General features: G+C 29.7%; 2 protein-coding genes across 2 annotated transcripts in view; one reads left to right on the top strand and one right to left on the bottom strand.

Annotated features, from left to right (window-relative positions):
- Nucleotides 1-1,351: 1,351 nt before the first annotated feature.
- On the bottom strand, nt 1,352-8,134 carry LOC113849824 ((S)-ureidoglycine aminohydrolase). The gene is made up of 13 exons (XM_027480016.1): nt 7,997-8,134; nt 7,651-7,779; nt 6,825-6,912; nt 6,657-6,733; nt 5,830-5,869; nt 5,623-5,689; nt 4,243-4,328; nt 3,904-3,985; nt 3,386-3,442; nt 3,258-3,296; nt 2,374-2,444; nt 1,813-1,866; nt 1,352-1,662 (listed from the first exon to the last, which is right to left on the bottom strand). Exons 1-13 carry the CDS (start codon nt 8,028-8,030, stop codon nt 1,593-1,595), a joined length of 894 nt encoding a protein of 297 aa, XP_027335817.1. The 5' UTR covers nt 8,031-8,134; the 3' UTR covers nt 1,352-1,592.
- Nucleotides 8,135-15,336: 7,202 nt separating this feature from the next.
- The window catches only part of LOC113851166, a 29,756-nt gene continuing 29,129 nt past the window's right edge, over nt 15,337-15,963 (top strand). The window contains exons 1-2 of the mRNA XM_027481645.1: nt 15,337-15,640; nt 15,766-15,859. Coding sequence (XP_027337446.1) covers nt 15,434-15,640; nt 15,766-15,859 — 301 coding nt within the window. The 5' untranslated portion in view covers nt 15,337-15,433. The remainder of the gene's footprint in view (nt 15,641-15,765; nt 15,860-15,963) is intronic.

Genomic DNA, 15,963 nt, shown 5'->3' with positions numbered 1-15,963 from the left:
CTGATATTAAATGTAGGAATAAATTGAGTTGAATCTAATTATATGAATTTAGAATATTAATTGTGAAGCGGTGGTAAAGTCACTTACTTGTTATAGACATTGTGAATTATATCGTAAATGATTTACGTGACGTGCGAATTCTTTCGTGAGTGAAAAGTTAAGATTTTCCTTTACCTAATCATGCTCTTCTAATCATAGGTTCTCAATGGGACAAACTTAGAGAGCAGTGGAATGTGTTTCCGTGACGGCAAAGGGAACTTAGCCATTGTATTTATTAACTCTAAGCATTTCTCATCATAAACCTAGAGGTTAGGCCCACACTATATCTCACATAGATCAGTATTAAGTGTCCAAAGCCCATAAGTAATTGATCACATTATTAATAGGCTTAAACATCATCAAATGGATCATAATATTAGCCTGTTTTTAATAAAATAAAAATCACAATTGATTGTAACTTATAAATAAATTTTAATGAAAAATTCTAACAATTGAGTCCTGAAGATATTTAGTTTAAATCCATTTAAACACATTCCTATCTTTAAAGAGCTAACTCCAACTTGAAATAACTAAGTGCACGTTTGGTTTTGTGTTGGTGACATAATGCAAATCTAAAAATTGAAATCAATGGTTAACATCATTTTCAAAATGATGTTTGTGGCATTGATTCATTTATGATTCTTGGGGAATTTATTTCGAATTGCAAACCAATCAGCGTGTAAATTCGTTCTTGTTTCATCTTTGTCTAATATGATATGTAGCCTCCACGACCTAGTATTAGTCCAACAGTTTCTTCCTAAAAGGTTGTTTGGCTCTAACCTTTTAACTACTACCTATTAGTCATCAAATGGCTAACATTACGTTTTTTGTCTATCAATTGTCAATTAATGTCAGCTCACATCCAAACCTAGCTAATTATCAAGAGCGACCTATTTGTAAAAAATAACTAATGCCCTAATATCTCTTTATCAATTAAGTGTCTACTGAAAAAATCAACATTTAGTGTATAATACCTCAAAATTTCATAAATCTCATTTTGCCAAAAACTTTTTTTTTTCTCTTAAAACATTTAAGAAGCCAGATAACTTAAACTAATCAGGTAATTAATCATTTGATGTTAAAAAAGTAAAAATTCTTCGATACATTTTCATCCAACAATTTTGAGATAATTTATTTACAACATATCAAACCCTTGTATCCAGGTAATTTGAAATTTAATCCCCTTATCGTTTTCCTTCTGTCAACAAAAGTTATCGGAAGTGATTAAACCTATATATTAAATAACGTGTTAGAAACGTCATAAACGTATGATACATCCTTCCTAAGTTCTATGAAATCTATTTTAGGACTATTTGAAAACTCAACTTGATGATGAAAATGAAATATTCAAGCCTACGGTTAATTTAATATTGTACATTCAATACTCGATGAAAATGAAATTGAGGTGAACGAACGCTAAAACATTAAGCATATGATAGACGTTTAAATGTATTCACTATTCAGTAACAATTCTTCGTTTATTTAAATCGTTAAATAAGAAGCGGATGACTATATCATTCATGACATTCATCTAACGTCCATCAACATTACAATTATAACGGGCTTCTGTTCACGTCTTTGTAGAGAAGATATCTTGTTCTAGTTTTCCCGAGGGCAGCATACCTGAAGACACCAGCAAGAGTATTACGACATGTTGTAAGACAAATGAATGTCACGTAATGTAACAATGAATAGGTAAGAATGTAGTTATATGCTCAGGTTAAAGGAAACCGTGAGAGGTTAAAAAACTATACATAGTTAAATATAATTTACCATTGTGGAACGAATGGTGCCATCCAAATGACATCACCTGCTTGAACTGGGTACCTATTCAAAAACAATAAACACAAAAACAATAAAAGGTGTGTCAGCTTTCAATGATAAGAATAAACTATCTAGTAACAAGTCAATCTTGAAAAAACATGAACAATCAGGGAACCAATATCCAAAACCACCGAAGAACACAGCCTAAAATCTAACCCAAAAAGCTGGCAGACAGTGCATAAACTTGTAAGCCAGTTGTGAGACTTGACAAAAAAGCAGTGTAATGCTCTCCTCAACCAAGACGCACAAACATTCATGGCCATCAGGTATGTTCGATAGTTCTAAAACCATTAGTAGCCAATAGAGGGCCAAGATCCCAAAAAAGCTCAATGAATTACTAATATTTCTAACACGTTATTTAATATATACAGAAGATTTTGTATATACCAGTCACACACTTGCGCATAGGCCAAGTGAAACTTCCTCTTTAAATGCAGAAATACTCAATTAAGTTTAATGGAAGAAAAAAAAATGCCAATATCTTTGACAGGTTAGGTCTATCACTCTTACCAACTATCACCCAAACGATAGATGCCCTGTCCTTCCAATAGCAGTAAACCATGCTGATTATAATGGACCTCCTGCAAAAGCCACAACAAATAATATAAAATTTTAAAGCCCCTTATACTTTTGTAGGAAGACAAACTAAGTTCTCCTAGACTTGGATATTAACAATTTTGAGAAGAGTATCATAGATCCTCACATGAAAAAGAAAATGCCCTTGCCGATATCAAAAACAATTTCATGGAAGTACAACTGTATTAAGGATGTTTATCCTTTTATTTTTATTTGTTTGATAAAATGTATTAAGGATATTTATTGATTGAAAATGGCATAACACACATTAATAAGTTTTGAAATTTATAAAACCTCCATAGTCATGCAAAGAAGACTACTGACTATTCCATAAGTATCTTGATTTGAATTTGTTCGGGTACTTGTTTTATACAAGTTTCAATGACATCGAATGAAAAAACCAAAACTCTGATTCCATTAATGAAAAAATTACTATGGATAATAGGTTAAATCAGAAGACTACATTAAATGCATCCCTGCGAGTACTGCCTGGTCCAGGACTGTTAGTACAATTTCAAATTCCAGATATTAGTAACCATATTGTTAAAATAAAACTGTAACTGCACATTAAAGTATAGAACAGAATCTTCATATATCTGGTGGTGCCATTAAGAGCGACTGCATGACTAGATTATTAAATTACAGTATTACAATTTACACCACAGTCGTATGTCATTTAATGAAAAGTTTATAAGTACAAAAGGAGAAGTAATTTATCATCATATCCTCACTGTAATATGACTCATTCTTAAAATAGCTGTAAGACATACATAACATATCCACATCAGTATTTTATGGGCAGAGGAACCAAAGATTACCTTTACATTAAGAAATTCTCCAGGTTGAAAATCCATTATCTGCAGTCATGGGTATATCAGTAACATTTAACTGAAATTGACCACAACAAAAATTTGAATAGGTAGATCAGAGACAGATTTGAGCTTACATGGATATTGAAGTCATATGCCAAAGATGTCGGAAGTAGCTTCCGCAGTTCAAAAATCTGATAATGTATATAGAGAGAATTAAATCAGAACTGTCACACCCGCATGCAATTTGCAGTCTTGTTTACCAAAAAGGTAAACACACACACACACACATTGAGAGAGGGAGGGAGGGAAATTCTAATATATCCCAATTGACCTACAGACCAAGATCATACAGTGACTTGTATCATTTGTTAAACATAAACTGTCACATTAACTTGAAAGTTATCTGAACCCAGAAAAGTCAGACATCTACGTGCTTGGAGTAATGTATGGACTCTCAGATTAATGACAAGAGGTGACATGAACCCAAAGCCTTTAAGAATTGCTACAGACAACATTAGTAGTTGTAAACTTGTAGTAGCAGCATTAATTTTCTTGTATGAACTGTAATCTTACATTGGAAAATATAATGGTTCAATTTAAAACAAGTAAAATAAAAAAAAATGCCTTTCCGTATACTGGAGTCAACACTTACCTCACCCGGAGTTTCAAGAAGTGGCTGCTTATCTGTTGAATTAACTACTGGCTCCGGGACATGATTTGGCAGCAGAACATATCTAATATATTGTAGACATTTTAGGTACTTCATTAGAGTACTCATGACTGCAAAAATATGATATATAATCCTTGAAAACTGTACCAACTTATGCTACTTAGCAAAGCATCTTGAAACTAAACTGGATTCATCAAACCATTTTCAACATTATAACTATAATAAATTGCATGAATTCTCATAATGGCAAGGTGACACGGTGGGATGAAATCATCAAACCTACATTATAAATTACAAGAGGGGGAATTACAAAATACAAACCTTCGTTCAAATACCACAACAGTAGCAGGTGCATCACATTCAACGGAATGTTCATAATTTGGAGGTAAATAAGCATATGAATCCACCTGTAATTAAAACCATAGCATCATATTTTTTAAAGCCTTTACAGAAAATATTGTGATTATCTAAATTTTCACAAATAATGATATAAGCTAATAGCCAGACAAAAACATGAAAGACACTGCAACTGTTATGGTGGTATTACATAACCACTAATCTTGATCTTGATCACATAGCATGCTGCATATAGCTAAGCAGTGTGCAAATAGACTAAGGTTAATTATAAGTTTCATACAGAGAAACATATATTTCTATGCTTCCTTTATATAACCAAAAAATAAGAGGATTCACCAAAGGAGTCAGTCTTGCATTCTCAAATCCATTATTTGAGAAAACCAAAGAATAGAGTGTGACAAATAAGAAAGCATTACTTAAGCTGTTAATCAATTTGTGCCTTCATTCCATCCCTTTTTCTTTCTTCGCATAATTTTCCTATTATCTAAATCATCAATGCACAAAGCTTCTCTAGCAACAAAAGATTGTAGTAGCATGGTACAAGTAAAAAATTTAAGCCACATCAGTCATTATTGATTTTTATATATAAAAAAAACAACATTTCAAAGATCGTATCTTGAAATTGAAGCTAACCTACTGCCAGGAATAAATAATAAGCTGGACCTCAGAGAAAATGTAACCAAAATTAGCAAAAACAGCACTAAGCATACGTCATGCACGTTTCCTGAAGAAGTGATATATGAAAGCTTGTTCCCCTGAAATGTGGTTTAGAAACATAAGATGTGTTTGTATTGTGTGCCTTCAGGTGAACATTGGGTGTTTCCACCTTGGAGCTATTTCTCATGATAAGTTTCAAAGGGTACAGCTGCAATTAGGAGGCCACAAGTTTATAGAAATGAGTAGCATGAGCAGCTCTCTAATGTATTCGGTAGTAGAGAGGGATGCCCATATTTTCAAGGGTGTCTATTTGCCCTAAATATTTTATGGAACAAAACAACGTTTACAGCTTCTATTGGGTGCTCTTTGCTTATGGTCGTTTCAGGGACTTGCTATTATTGATATGGAAAGAGATCATAAGATTTGTTTCATCTGCAAGCCAATTTGGCTCACAGTTGTCTTCAACTGTTTCTTCTAAAGAAGATATTTATCCTCCATTTTTTTTTTATTTCTAATAATATTTTCTTCTATTATTTTAAATAAAAGCTATTAGTAATTTAAAAACACATCAACCAAGCCTGAGATTTATATAATATTAGGAATAAGGATATCAATTTTAACATTACTCAAAATTAGTGATCATACTGACAGAATAACTTGTTTAAATGATAGTCATTAACTTGTTACCTTCATTACATGGCTAACACCAGCAGCATCAGTGAGGGTGACAGCACCTTGGAGCACAAAGATGAATCTACACATAACAATCTTGCAAATACATTAAACATGCATTTAGAGCCAGAAACAATGTCAAATGGATTGGAGTGTCAAGGAAAAGGAATTGGGGAGGAGTAGAATTCAGAAACTGAAAAAGCAAAATAACAAGTTTACAACCTCTCCACATCATGCAAGGGTAGTCCTGATCTTGAATTTTCTGTGTAACAGCCAAAGCATAAATCAGAAGTTTACCAGAAAGATGAGTTCCAGTGACAAACTATAAATTGCACCATGCATATAACATTAAACAATGCAAATGAAATGCTATTACTGAGTGAAGGTGAAGTGTAAGGGTAGGCTCGGAGGCTATGGTAGAAATTTTAACCCAATATCATTATGATCCCTAAAAATAGAAGCAAATAAGATATTATTGAATATTAAAAATTAGGCTGACACAAAAGCAAAGCATTATTCAGATTGGAGGTTGGTTACAGAATGATGAAACAATCAGAGCTCCAGACATGATGGCACTGACTCATGCAAGAAGGATATTTTACTAAGGTCCAGTTACAACTTACATGCCATTCCAGGGCTTTGTAAAGATCAAGTATGTGACAGCAGTTCTTGAACCAGAAAACCACTTTTGGGTTGTACAAAAAGAAGCATCAGTGAGGGATGCAACCAGATTTTATGCCATGCAATTACCTTTGCAGAGTTATTTTTCTTTTATTGTCTTTCATGAGTGTTCAATATTTTTCATGCCACACTTTTTCTTTTTCTCAATGACATCGATCTAATGTAAAGGAGGCTTTGTACATAACCCATATGCTTCAGATATTCAAAGAAGAAAGAAAGAGGCATCCAAATTATGCATTGTTAGCAAATTTATGTATTTTAGAATAATTGATTCCCCCAACTGAAGCAACAATATCTCATCTGATGAGAATATGACCTGTGCAACTTAGTAAATATGATAAATTCAATGAAATAAATCATAATCAAACCTTTCAACTTAGCTAGGTACATTACAAAGTGTGAACCCATTTGTGGTGAAATTAAATATGCCCCTGATGTATTTATCCTGTCAAAGAAATTTAGGTTACTACACAACAAGAGGGCATTGAAGAGGCTTAAACATCATGGCCAGAACAAATGAGGAAAGTCAAGAGTACCAATCAGGTAATGGGCTATATACATGACTTTCTGGTGATATCAAAGCATGATCTCTCTTATAAACACTGCGTGTGAATCCAGGCAAATCTGACGAACAAAAGCAGAGCAATCTCAGTTCAACACATTTTCACAATATATATCTGTTCTAGAAAATAGTTGAGGACTCAACAGTATCAGAAACCTTGATATCTAAAAATCATTTTTATATAGTTCACAAATAAAACAAAGATCACAACTCAAGTAAGTATTCTAATAATCAAGCCTGGTAGTAAAGTGTACCGTTTCACCACTTAGGCAAATTCATTCAGCAACCAAACATAACAATATCATAATAATTTTGAAGTCCACAGCTTTATCTAAAAAAAATAGAAGTCATGTGTTCAGAAGTAGGAGAAGGAAATGGGTAAAGCAAAGCAAATGCCATGAACTTTTCGAGTTTGACAAAGCTCACAGCTAACTAGCCTGCCACAAAATGTACATCTTTATGTCTTATGTCGTATTATACACTTATCTTTTATTTTTTACATTTACGTAACTTGTTTGAGCCACTTAGCCAATCAAAAGCTCCAGTGTTTTCCAACACAGAATTGGTTATTTTATTCCCAACCTAGTTATATTCACTCTCCTTCAGTTTAAAAAGTAACACAGCACATAAAGATTTCAAGGGAAATCCAATCAGTAACCACCAACAGTCCTTATTTGCTTCTTGCTCCATTAAACAACTTACATCAACACCATAATAACATAATCATTTTCTAAGATTAAAAAAAAATAGTACAACAAAAAAATTATTTCCTAAACATAATAACTTGATCATTTTCTAACCTTGAAGATGGAGAGGAGAAAGAGTGGGGTTGTCAACTTTCCAATAAAGAGGTCTCGCTTCTGATTCAATGCTAAGCACAGAAGGAGCAGAGCAAAACCCTCCTTCAGCCAAAGCATATCTAAACAAGCCTGAAAAGGTAACAAAACGTGACTGAAGTTATTTCCTGCACTCTTCAACTATGAAAACTTAGTCTCCGTTTAACAACCAAGAACAACCAGCAAAACATCTAAAATAAATAAAATAAAACTTTGAGTCATGGGTGCAATTTACATTAGAAACTTTAGGGTGTTGCTGCCTTTTTTCCCTAAATAGAGTACAAAATGTAATAGTGAAAGAAGAAAGTACCCAGAATAAAAAGGAGGATTAAGATACACCGCATTTTCAGATGAAGAAAGAAAAGGGGAAGGTATTAGAACTAGGAAGCAAGAGTGGTTCAAATGCGTACGAATGTTGATGAGTGTTACTGTTGTACTCACACTGATTCCTGATTGGACGAAAGGAGTGGAGGAACGATAAAATATTAAACATAAGATGACAACATTTATGGCTTTTTTTATTAATTTTTAAAAATTATTTATTAAAATATTAACACCTAGCCATATTAGTATTTTTTAAAAGAAATCTCTCACATCCTAAGAATGAGAATATCAACTGATAAAGTAGTCCAATAAATATTTATAAAGTATTTATTTTTAAAATTAATATAAATATAAAAAAACATCTATAAATTTTATAAAAATAAATAGAGGTATAAATACTTAACTATTAATCATGCTTTATATTTATATATATATATATATATATATATTATAAAAATAAATAGAGATATAATTTTTAATATAAATGATTTTTTTTTGCAACATTTGAAGTAACAATATACTTAACTTTTATAGTAAAATCAATGACAATTTATTGGTTTGAACTCTTCTAACTTACAGTACCATTATTTAAACAAAATACATAAATTAATTATGATCTTGAATCATTTTTGTCAGTTTAGAAGTTAATATTGGTGTAATTTTTTATTTTTAATTTATCCTTCTCACCATATATCAAGAATGAATCCTTAGTCATTCTTATATACTTAAGGATGTTCTTGACAATAGTCCAATAACCTTCACTAGGATTTGACTGGTACTTCCTTGTCATACATAAGACATGTGATGTATATGAAATCTTATTCATATGATCTCCTTTTTTCTTGGTGAAAGAAAATTGAGCCTTGGAAATGCTTATATCATGTGACATATGTAGACAACCTCCCTTAGAATTATGCATATTGAAATGCTTAAACACTTTTTTCACTTATGTACTTTAGCTTCGACCAAGTAACCTTTGTGATCTATATCTTTAAAGATTTTGATACCTAGTACATAGGTTGTCTTGACGAAGTCCTTCATCAAAAAGCAATTATCTAATCAAGTCTTTAAGTATTGAAGGATACAAATGATATTTCTAATGAGTAGTATGTCATCCACATACAATACCATAAAAACAATTATGCAATTATTAACCTTCTTGTAGACACAAAGCTCATCTTTGATCTTAATGAAGCCAAACTTCTTAACAACTTCATCAAAATAGTTTTTACAAGCTTGCTTTAGTATATAAATGAAACGTTGTAGCTAACATGCCTGACTAGAACATTCAGGCATGATGTAACTTTCAAGTTATGTTATATACATATCCTTAATAAGGTTTCCATTTAGAAAGTTATCTTAACGAACCTTAAGGCGAGACTTAATCTTCAAGTTGTGTAATATACACATCCCCAGTAAGGTTTCCATTTAGGAAAGTTATCTTGACATTCATTTGCCAAATTTTATAATTATGTTATATTGCAATAGTAAATAAGATTTGAATAGATTTAAGCTAGCAACTGAGAAAAAATTCTCATCATAACCTACACTATAACTTTTTTTGAAATAGTTACCCACTCTTTGAAGGTACTTACATTACCATCCATGGTATTTTTCTTTATAAAAACCCACTTGCACCCGATGAGTTTTACCCTTTTCAGGTGGATCAATCAAGTTTAATACCTAATTAATGTGCATAGAATCCATCTCACATCTCATGGTTTCAAGTTATTTCTCATATTATGGACTTGCAATAGCTTTTTAGTAGGTCGTTGGCTTATTTTGATCTATTGGCAATACTTCTCCCTCTTGAGTTACAAGAAACTCGTATATCTTAGGTTGGTAATCTATTCTATTAGGCCTACACAAGTTCTATGCCACCTGACCTTGTGGTATCATAATACTTTGTGTTTTGTGCTCAAATTCCTTTGTAAATAAACTCTCTTTACAAGAATACTACACTCCTAACAACAAAAACTTTGCTTTCTATAAGATTATAGAAGTAATAACTCTTAGTTTCCTTTGTGTAACCCACAAATAGGCACTAATTTTATTTGGGTCCTATGTTAGAAAAGTTAGTGTCTAATATTTTGATTATTGTTAGTGATTGATTTTAAATTTTAAATTTAATTAACAAAAATTAGTAACATATCATTAATTGTTATGAGCATTTTCTCTCTCTCTCTTTTTTAAGAAATAAAAGATAATATGAAATATTTAAAAAAATTAATTTTGTAAGAAGAACATATATGGATGATAATATAGATCACTAATCATCAATTAAAAATGTAAAGATAATTAACAAGATATAGTTGAAGAAAGCGAAAAATAAAGGAAAATGAAAATAATCATTAACACCATACAAGTCACCAACATATTTGGCAAAATTGTATAATATCCATTTAAATATCAATTAGACTTGCAAAATACATAAGCATTTTAATTTCATATAATTTAATTGATTCAAAATAAATTAACAAAATAAAGAGTAAGGTATCCAAACTTCCTTAGTCTTATTTGCATCACTATGACTTGTGTTTTTGCTAAAATAAAAGATAAATACAATACACAATTAATAACCTTCAAAGAATAAATTAAAAATTTTGTAAGTAGAGTATTTTATCACTAGGTGTCAAGTTTTTACAGAACTCACCAAGTTCAAGTTAGATTGAGATTGTATTTAGTAATTGATTAAAAATTACTACTTTGTATAATTTTTAAATCTACACAAAAAATTTCATTTAGTGAGTTTGTGAAAGTTTATATTTTATGGCCAAATCATATATAATTTTAGCAATATTAAGAATGGAATCCTTATTTTGAAAGATTTGAATCTTCATGTAGTCCCCTTCTTAATTTTTGTTGTCTATTTAGTACTATGTTATAAGCATACAATAATATTACATCATTCTTAATTTTTTGGACATTAATTATGTTGATGACCAAACACAGTGAATTTCATATGCTTGTTTAGTATAACATTGCTATACATATCTATTAAGATTATTTCCTTTACAACAAATGACATCACATATGATTGTTTAGTATTGAGATGTCCCTATTATTAATAATAAGAGTGACATTTTTATTTTCTATATCATCTTAGGTAAATTTTCAAGACTAACAATTTAATACTTTTATATAGGTTTAACCACACATAATATGATAAATTAAATCCTCATATGATAGAAGTACTAATGTCACATCAATAGCATAACATTATAGTACTAAATAGGATATAGACAGTCCTAATTCTCTCATAATTATTAAAATTTAAAACATAACAAGTAAAAACAAATAAATTTAAGTAGTAACCCTAAATACACACATAATTAACATAAAAAAATTATTAAAGGATATAAAATAAGAAAAGGGTGAGTATAACAATTCATAAATTATTCCACAAGCTAAATACTACTTAATGAATATAAAGAAACAAACAAGCAATCAACAAGAGTTTTAATTATGTTTTCTTCGTGGAGCAATTAATTATTTGTCAACTAAGTTCTTTGGGTTAAAGATTGAGAATTTTGTATCAGCAATTTAAATAGTGCTGTAAGGTACATTATCCCTTTTTGGGACTACAATTTTAGTAGACAATTATCTCAAAATATGGTCACTTCTAGCAGTTTACGTCACACTAATCATTGGATGCTCGAGCACTAGTCAAGATAGTTCAATACGGTCTTTTTGCCTATAACACAAGTTAGCAAGACTTAGCCAATTTTAGTACTTGGGTACTTTACTATTCTTATTAGTAGATATTTTAACTAATTCTTTTTTGCCTTACGCTTGTACCTACTGTTTTTCAACCACTTTTTTGTGCAATTTATTCACAATCACAACATCAATCACAATCAATTCAAAGTTCATAATTCATTTAACATGGTATAATTTTATCTTAAACACAATTTCCTCATACAAGAGAAAGATTCATCATCATAGACTTGATTAATATCATATTTTTCAAATTTTGTGTATAATATTGTAAAATTCATAACTCATTCAATGCAACTCCAAAAATTATGAAATCAGTGTGATTCTTTCTCATTAAGTGTCTATTTTTATACCAAAACAATAATAAAAATTCAACATTCATTTCATATTTTCATTTATTATTTCTCTCTCACTTCTTTCTTTTTCTATTTTTGGTCCCTCTTATCTTATTCTTCTTACCCATTTTATTCTTCCTTACTCATTCCTTATAGTTACCCTTTCTTTGACACCCTAATGACCACTCAACAAAATCACGTGGAACATTTTTATCAATGAAGCATAATATAAACAAAAGGATGAAAGAAACAACCCCATAAAAGTTTCTCCAAAATCTAATGGCAAGATAGTAAACCCCAATCTCAGAAATATAAAATTTGAAGCTTTTAGTGTCCACCATGCAAGCAATTATTATGATAAGGGTTTATGGAATTGAAGGTGAAAGTAATAAAGACACTAAAAAAACAAGGATAGTTTGCAAGACATATGAAAACTAACAATCTGTCTAATAGAAGGATTAAAAATGATGAGATGATAACGTGTTTTGCATGTGATACAAATAAGCTACTAAAAAATGGTGACAATAAAAATTTCACAATCAAAGGGAATAGAGAGGAGGAGTGGATGAAGATGGAGTTATGTTAGAGGTTAAGAAATAGTTAAAGAGGTTAAGAAAAGTGTATATGTTGCAAAGTTAAAATAGGAGAAAGAAAGGAAAAACCATGATGGAAGATGGGAGACGAAGGAATGAAAATAGTTGTTAAGAAACTAAAGGAAAAAAAAATTAAAAAAATACAAATATAAAGAAGACAATAAACAGTCTATGTGGAAAAAAAGATAAATTTTTAATGGAATTAATATTTTTCTAAAAAATAATTATTTAAAATTTTTAAAAGTTAGAGAATTAAATTGAATCTTTTAAAAGTTAAAAAATAAAAAAATATAGAAATTCAAATGATTCAAAAATATAATATTGCCTTAATAAAAAAAAGAAAAATAAGGATAAAGATTTTTTATTTTGTATTATTTTTCTAAAAATTATATATTAAAATATTAAATTTTAAAGCAATATTTTGTCTAAGGTGATTTTTGTAACATCATTATTAATGTCACACTTAATACAAATCTTGACAAAATGTTAAGATATGTTGTATCGTGGTATTTGAAATTTGAATTTGAACGGTTGAGGTTGAAGTTTGCCACATGTCAACATCTAAGTTAGTTTCGCCTTTGCATTGTCTTTTTAACAATGTATGATGACCAAACAAATATATATCTTTTTAATAATATGCCCATGAATCATATCTATAAATTATTTTCATGTTGATAGAGTTTTTCCTTTGATAGTGGCAAATATTATTGAAAGATATAATTACTTTATTTTTGTGTTGTAGCAATAAGTAATTTGTAACATTACTCATTGTACAAAACTTTCAATTTTATAAATAGATTAAAAAGTTTATAATTGCAAGTAATTTAACCATTTTAACAATGTAATATAAGATTTATTATGGTCCAAACACACTTACAATATTTTTTTGTTTTGCCTTCTAAGTTTATTTGTATAAAATTTTATATCCAATTTAAGTAGTCATTTTCTTTTGAATTGATGAATAGACATTTAAGGTTATTGATTGACCTACATATAATTGAAGAAAATATACAATTTGTATTGTATTATTATTATTTCATAAAAAATATTCGTGTTTAAACTATTATATACTAAAATTGGATAAGCAAATCAACTCTAAATTTATCTTTCGTTGATCTTGAGAAATCGAATGATTCATACGTGTACATGTACTATCCAATCTTATAATTTTTTGCTTATTTGAATTTTTCAATAATTTCATTCTTATTTTTCATTGATAACTATTCTTATGGTTCAAACACTTCACACGCAAATTGGTTGCTTAAACTCAACAACAAAATAACCTTGATTTATTCTTACAACAAAATTTTTTGTTCTATTTCTTGATCAAGTTGTTTCTAATTAATATACCTGTTCCAAAAAGGAAATTGACACCAACATTATAATGATATAAGCATACATAAATGATACTTACATGTCCTATAAATGACAATCAATAAAAATAACTCTCGTATTGTTTTTGGTATATTCAAGTTTAAATCAAAATAAACCTTTGTTAGTATTAAAAGATTTGTCTAATGAAATTTCTCCATCATCATCAACTTTGTCTTCATATTCATATACATCTCCAATTTTTTGTTTATTGCACTAACTTCTTCAATTTTAATTCTCATGACACAGAATTTTAATACAAATAAATTTAAGGGTCTAAAGAACTCTCATTAAATAATAGTTTTACCAAGTTGTTATTGACACACATGTAATCAATATTTTCATCATTACATATGTTTAAAGCAAATGTATTATCTATACTATTTACCACTTGCATCAATTAAAAAATGTGAAATTAATTTAAAATTAATATGATTATTACCAAGATTAAATTTTACAGAAGAATACAAATAACCTCCATTTTTAATTTAGTGAGTATTTGAAATAAATAGTGAATTACCACTATATTGTACTGCAGTTGGTGCATTAGTCTTTATAACCTTAATACTTTTTGTTGGTTGGTTTCATTATCATAAAGATGTTCTAAGATATATAATCTATGTTGAATCACCTATTAACCAATTTATAAACGTTGTAATAGATTCCAAAGAAATTTTATTTTCTCATAAATTTATCTTAAATCATAATCTTTTAGTTCAACTTTATTCAAATTTTGTGGAGGGAAAAATCTCATTTTTCACTTTGAATTTGTCAAAATACATGAAATTTTTAACTTTGTGTGGAGGATTAAGATTATGATTATGTAACTAGAAGTCTATGACTCATCAATATTATATACCATCATTTAGCTACACATATATAACACTAACAAAACTATTGGTTATGATATAAAAAATATTTTAAAATCCATAAAAATCAATCATTTTATTATAAAGTTTCTAAACTTATCTCTTCATTCTTATATAAAAATATTTTAAAGTTTATAAAAATTAATAATTTTTTCACGTTTCTAAATTTATCCCTCGTTCTATCAAATTTATTTATTTTCTTTCAAAAGTCACATTTTTATTTTTTATAAAAATTTTACTATATGATAATAATAATAATTTCACTTATTTTTTATTTTTTTAAATATAAAATTATTAAATAAATAATATTTCACACAAAATTTTGATTAAAAAACTTAATATTATTTATAGATGTTATCTATATTATATTATTTTTTATTAGAGATTCGCAACAAGAGAAAATGATCTTTAAATCATCCACGGAAATAAATATAAAGCAGCAGGGCGCGAAGAACTGGCGGTAGACGTTAAGTCGGCGAACTAAGACACGTGCCCGAGGGTTGAGGTTTAGCAACCGATAATTAGGGTTTTACTGCGTATGCAATTGGAGAAGAGTGACACTGTGTCCGAAGCAGAAGCAGCTTCCGATTCCATGGCTTCCGTGGTTGCTTCGCTGTCGAAAAGCTTCTATCAGGTTCCTCTTTCTGCCGTTCCGCCAATGCTGGATTGCATTCTGGTGTCTACTGGTTTGTCTCCGCCTTCGCTCTTCGCTTCACTCCTCGATGATTTCCCTCGTATTCTCAAGGTACCGCTAATTTTCTCGCCTTTTCTTTTCTAATAACTTTCCAGCTGAATTGGATTGCTTTTGTTGAGTATTTTTCTTATGGAGTATCGAGTTTTTTGGAGTTTACATTTTGATGAATGTAACAGGATGTTGTCCACGAGGGTGATAATTTGGATGCTGATAAACGTCTCCATCTTGTGTCACTGGTGGGTGCTTTTTGTTACCTCCTGGAGAAAACGGGTGAGTTATCATATTATTTATTGTTTTTTTTTAAAATAATTTTTTAACTTTGAACATTCGTTTTTTTCTTTTTTTTTTGAGGTGGATTTTTAATTAGAAACTAC

This window comes from Abrus precatorius, unplaced genomic scaffold (genome assembly GCF_003935025.1).
Source record: "Abrus precatorius isolate BTA unplaced genomic scaffold, Abrus_2018 Scaffold9, whole genome shotgun sequence".
NCBI lineage: Eukaryota > Viridiplantae > Streptophyta > Magnoliopsida > Fabales > Fabaceae > Abrus > Abrus precatorius.
The sequence above is the reverse complement of the archived record's forward strand: the minus strand, read 5'-3'. Positions and strand labels throughout refer to the sequence as shown.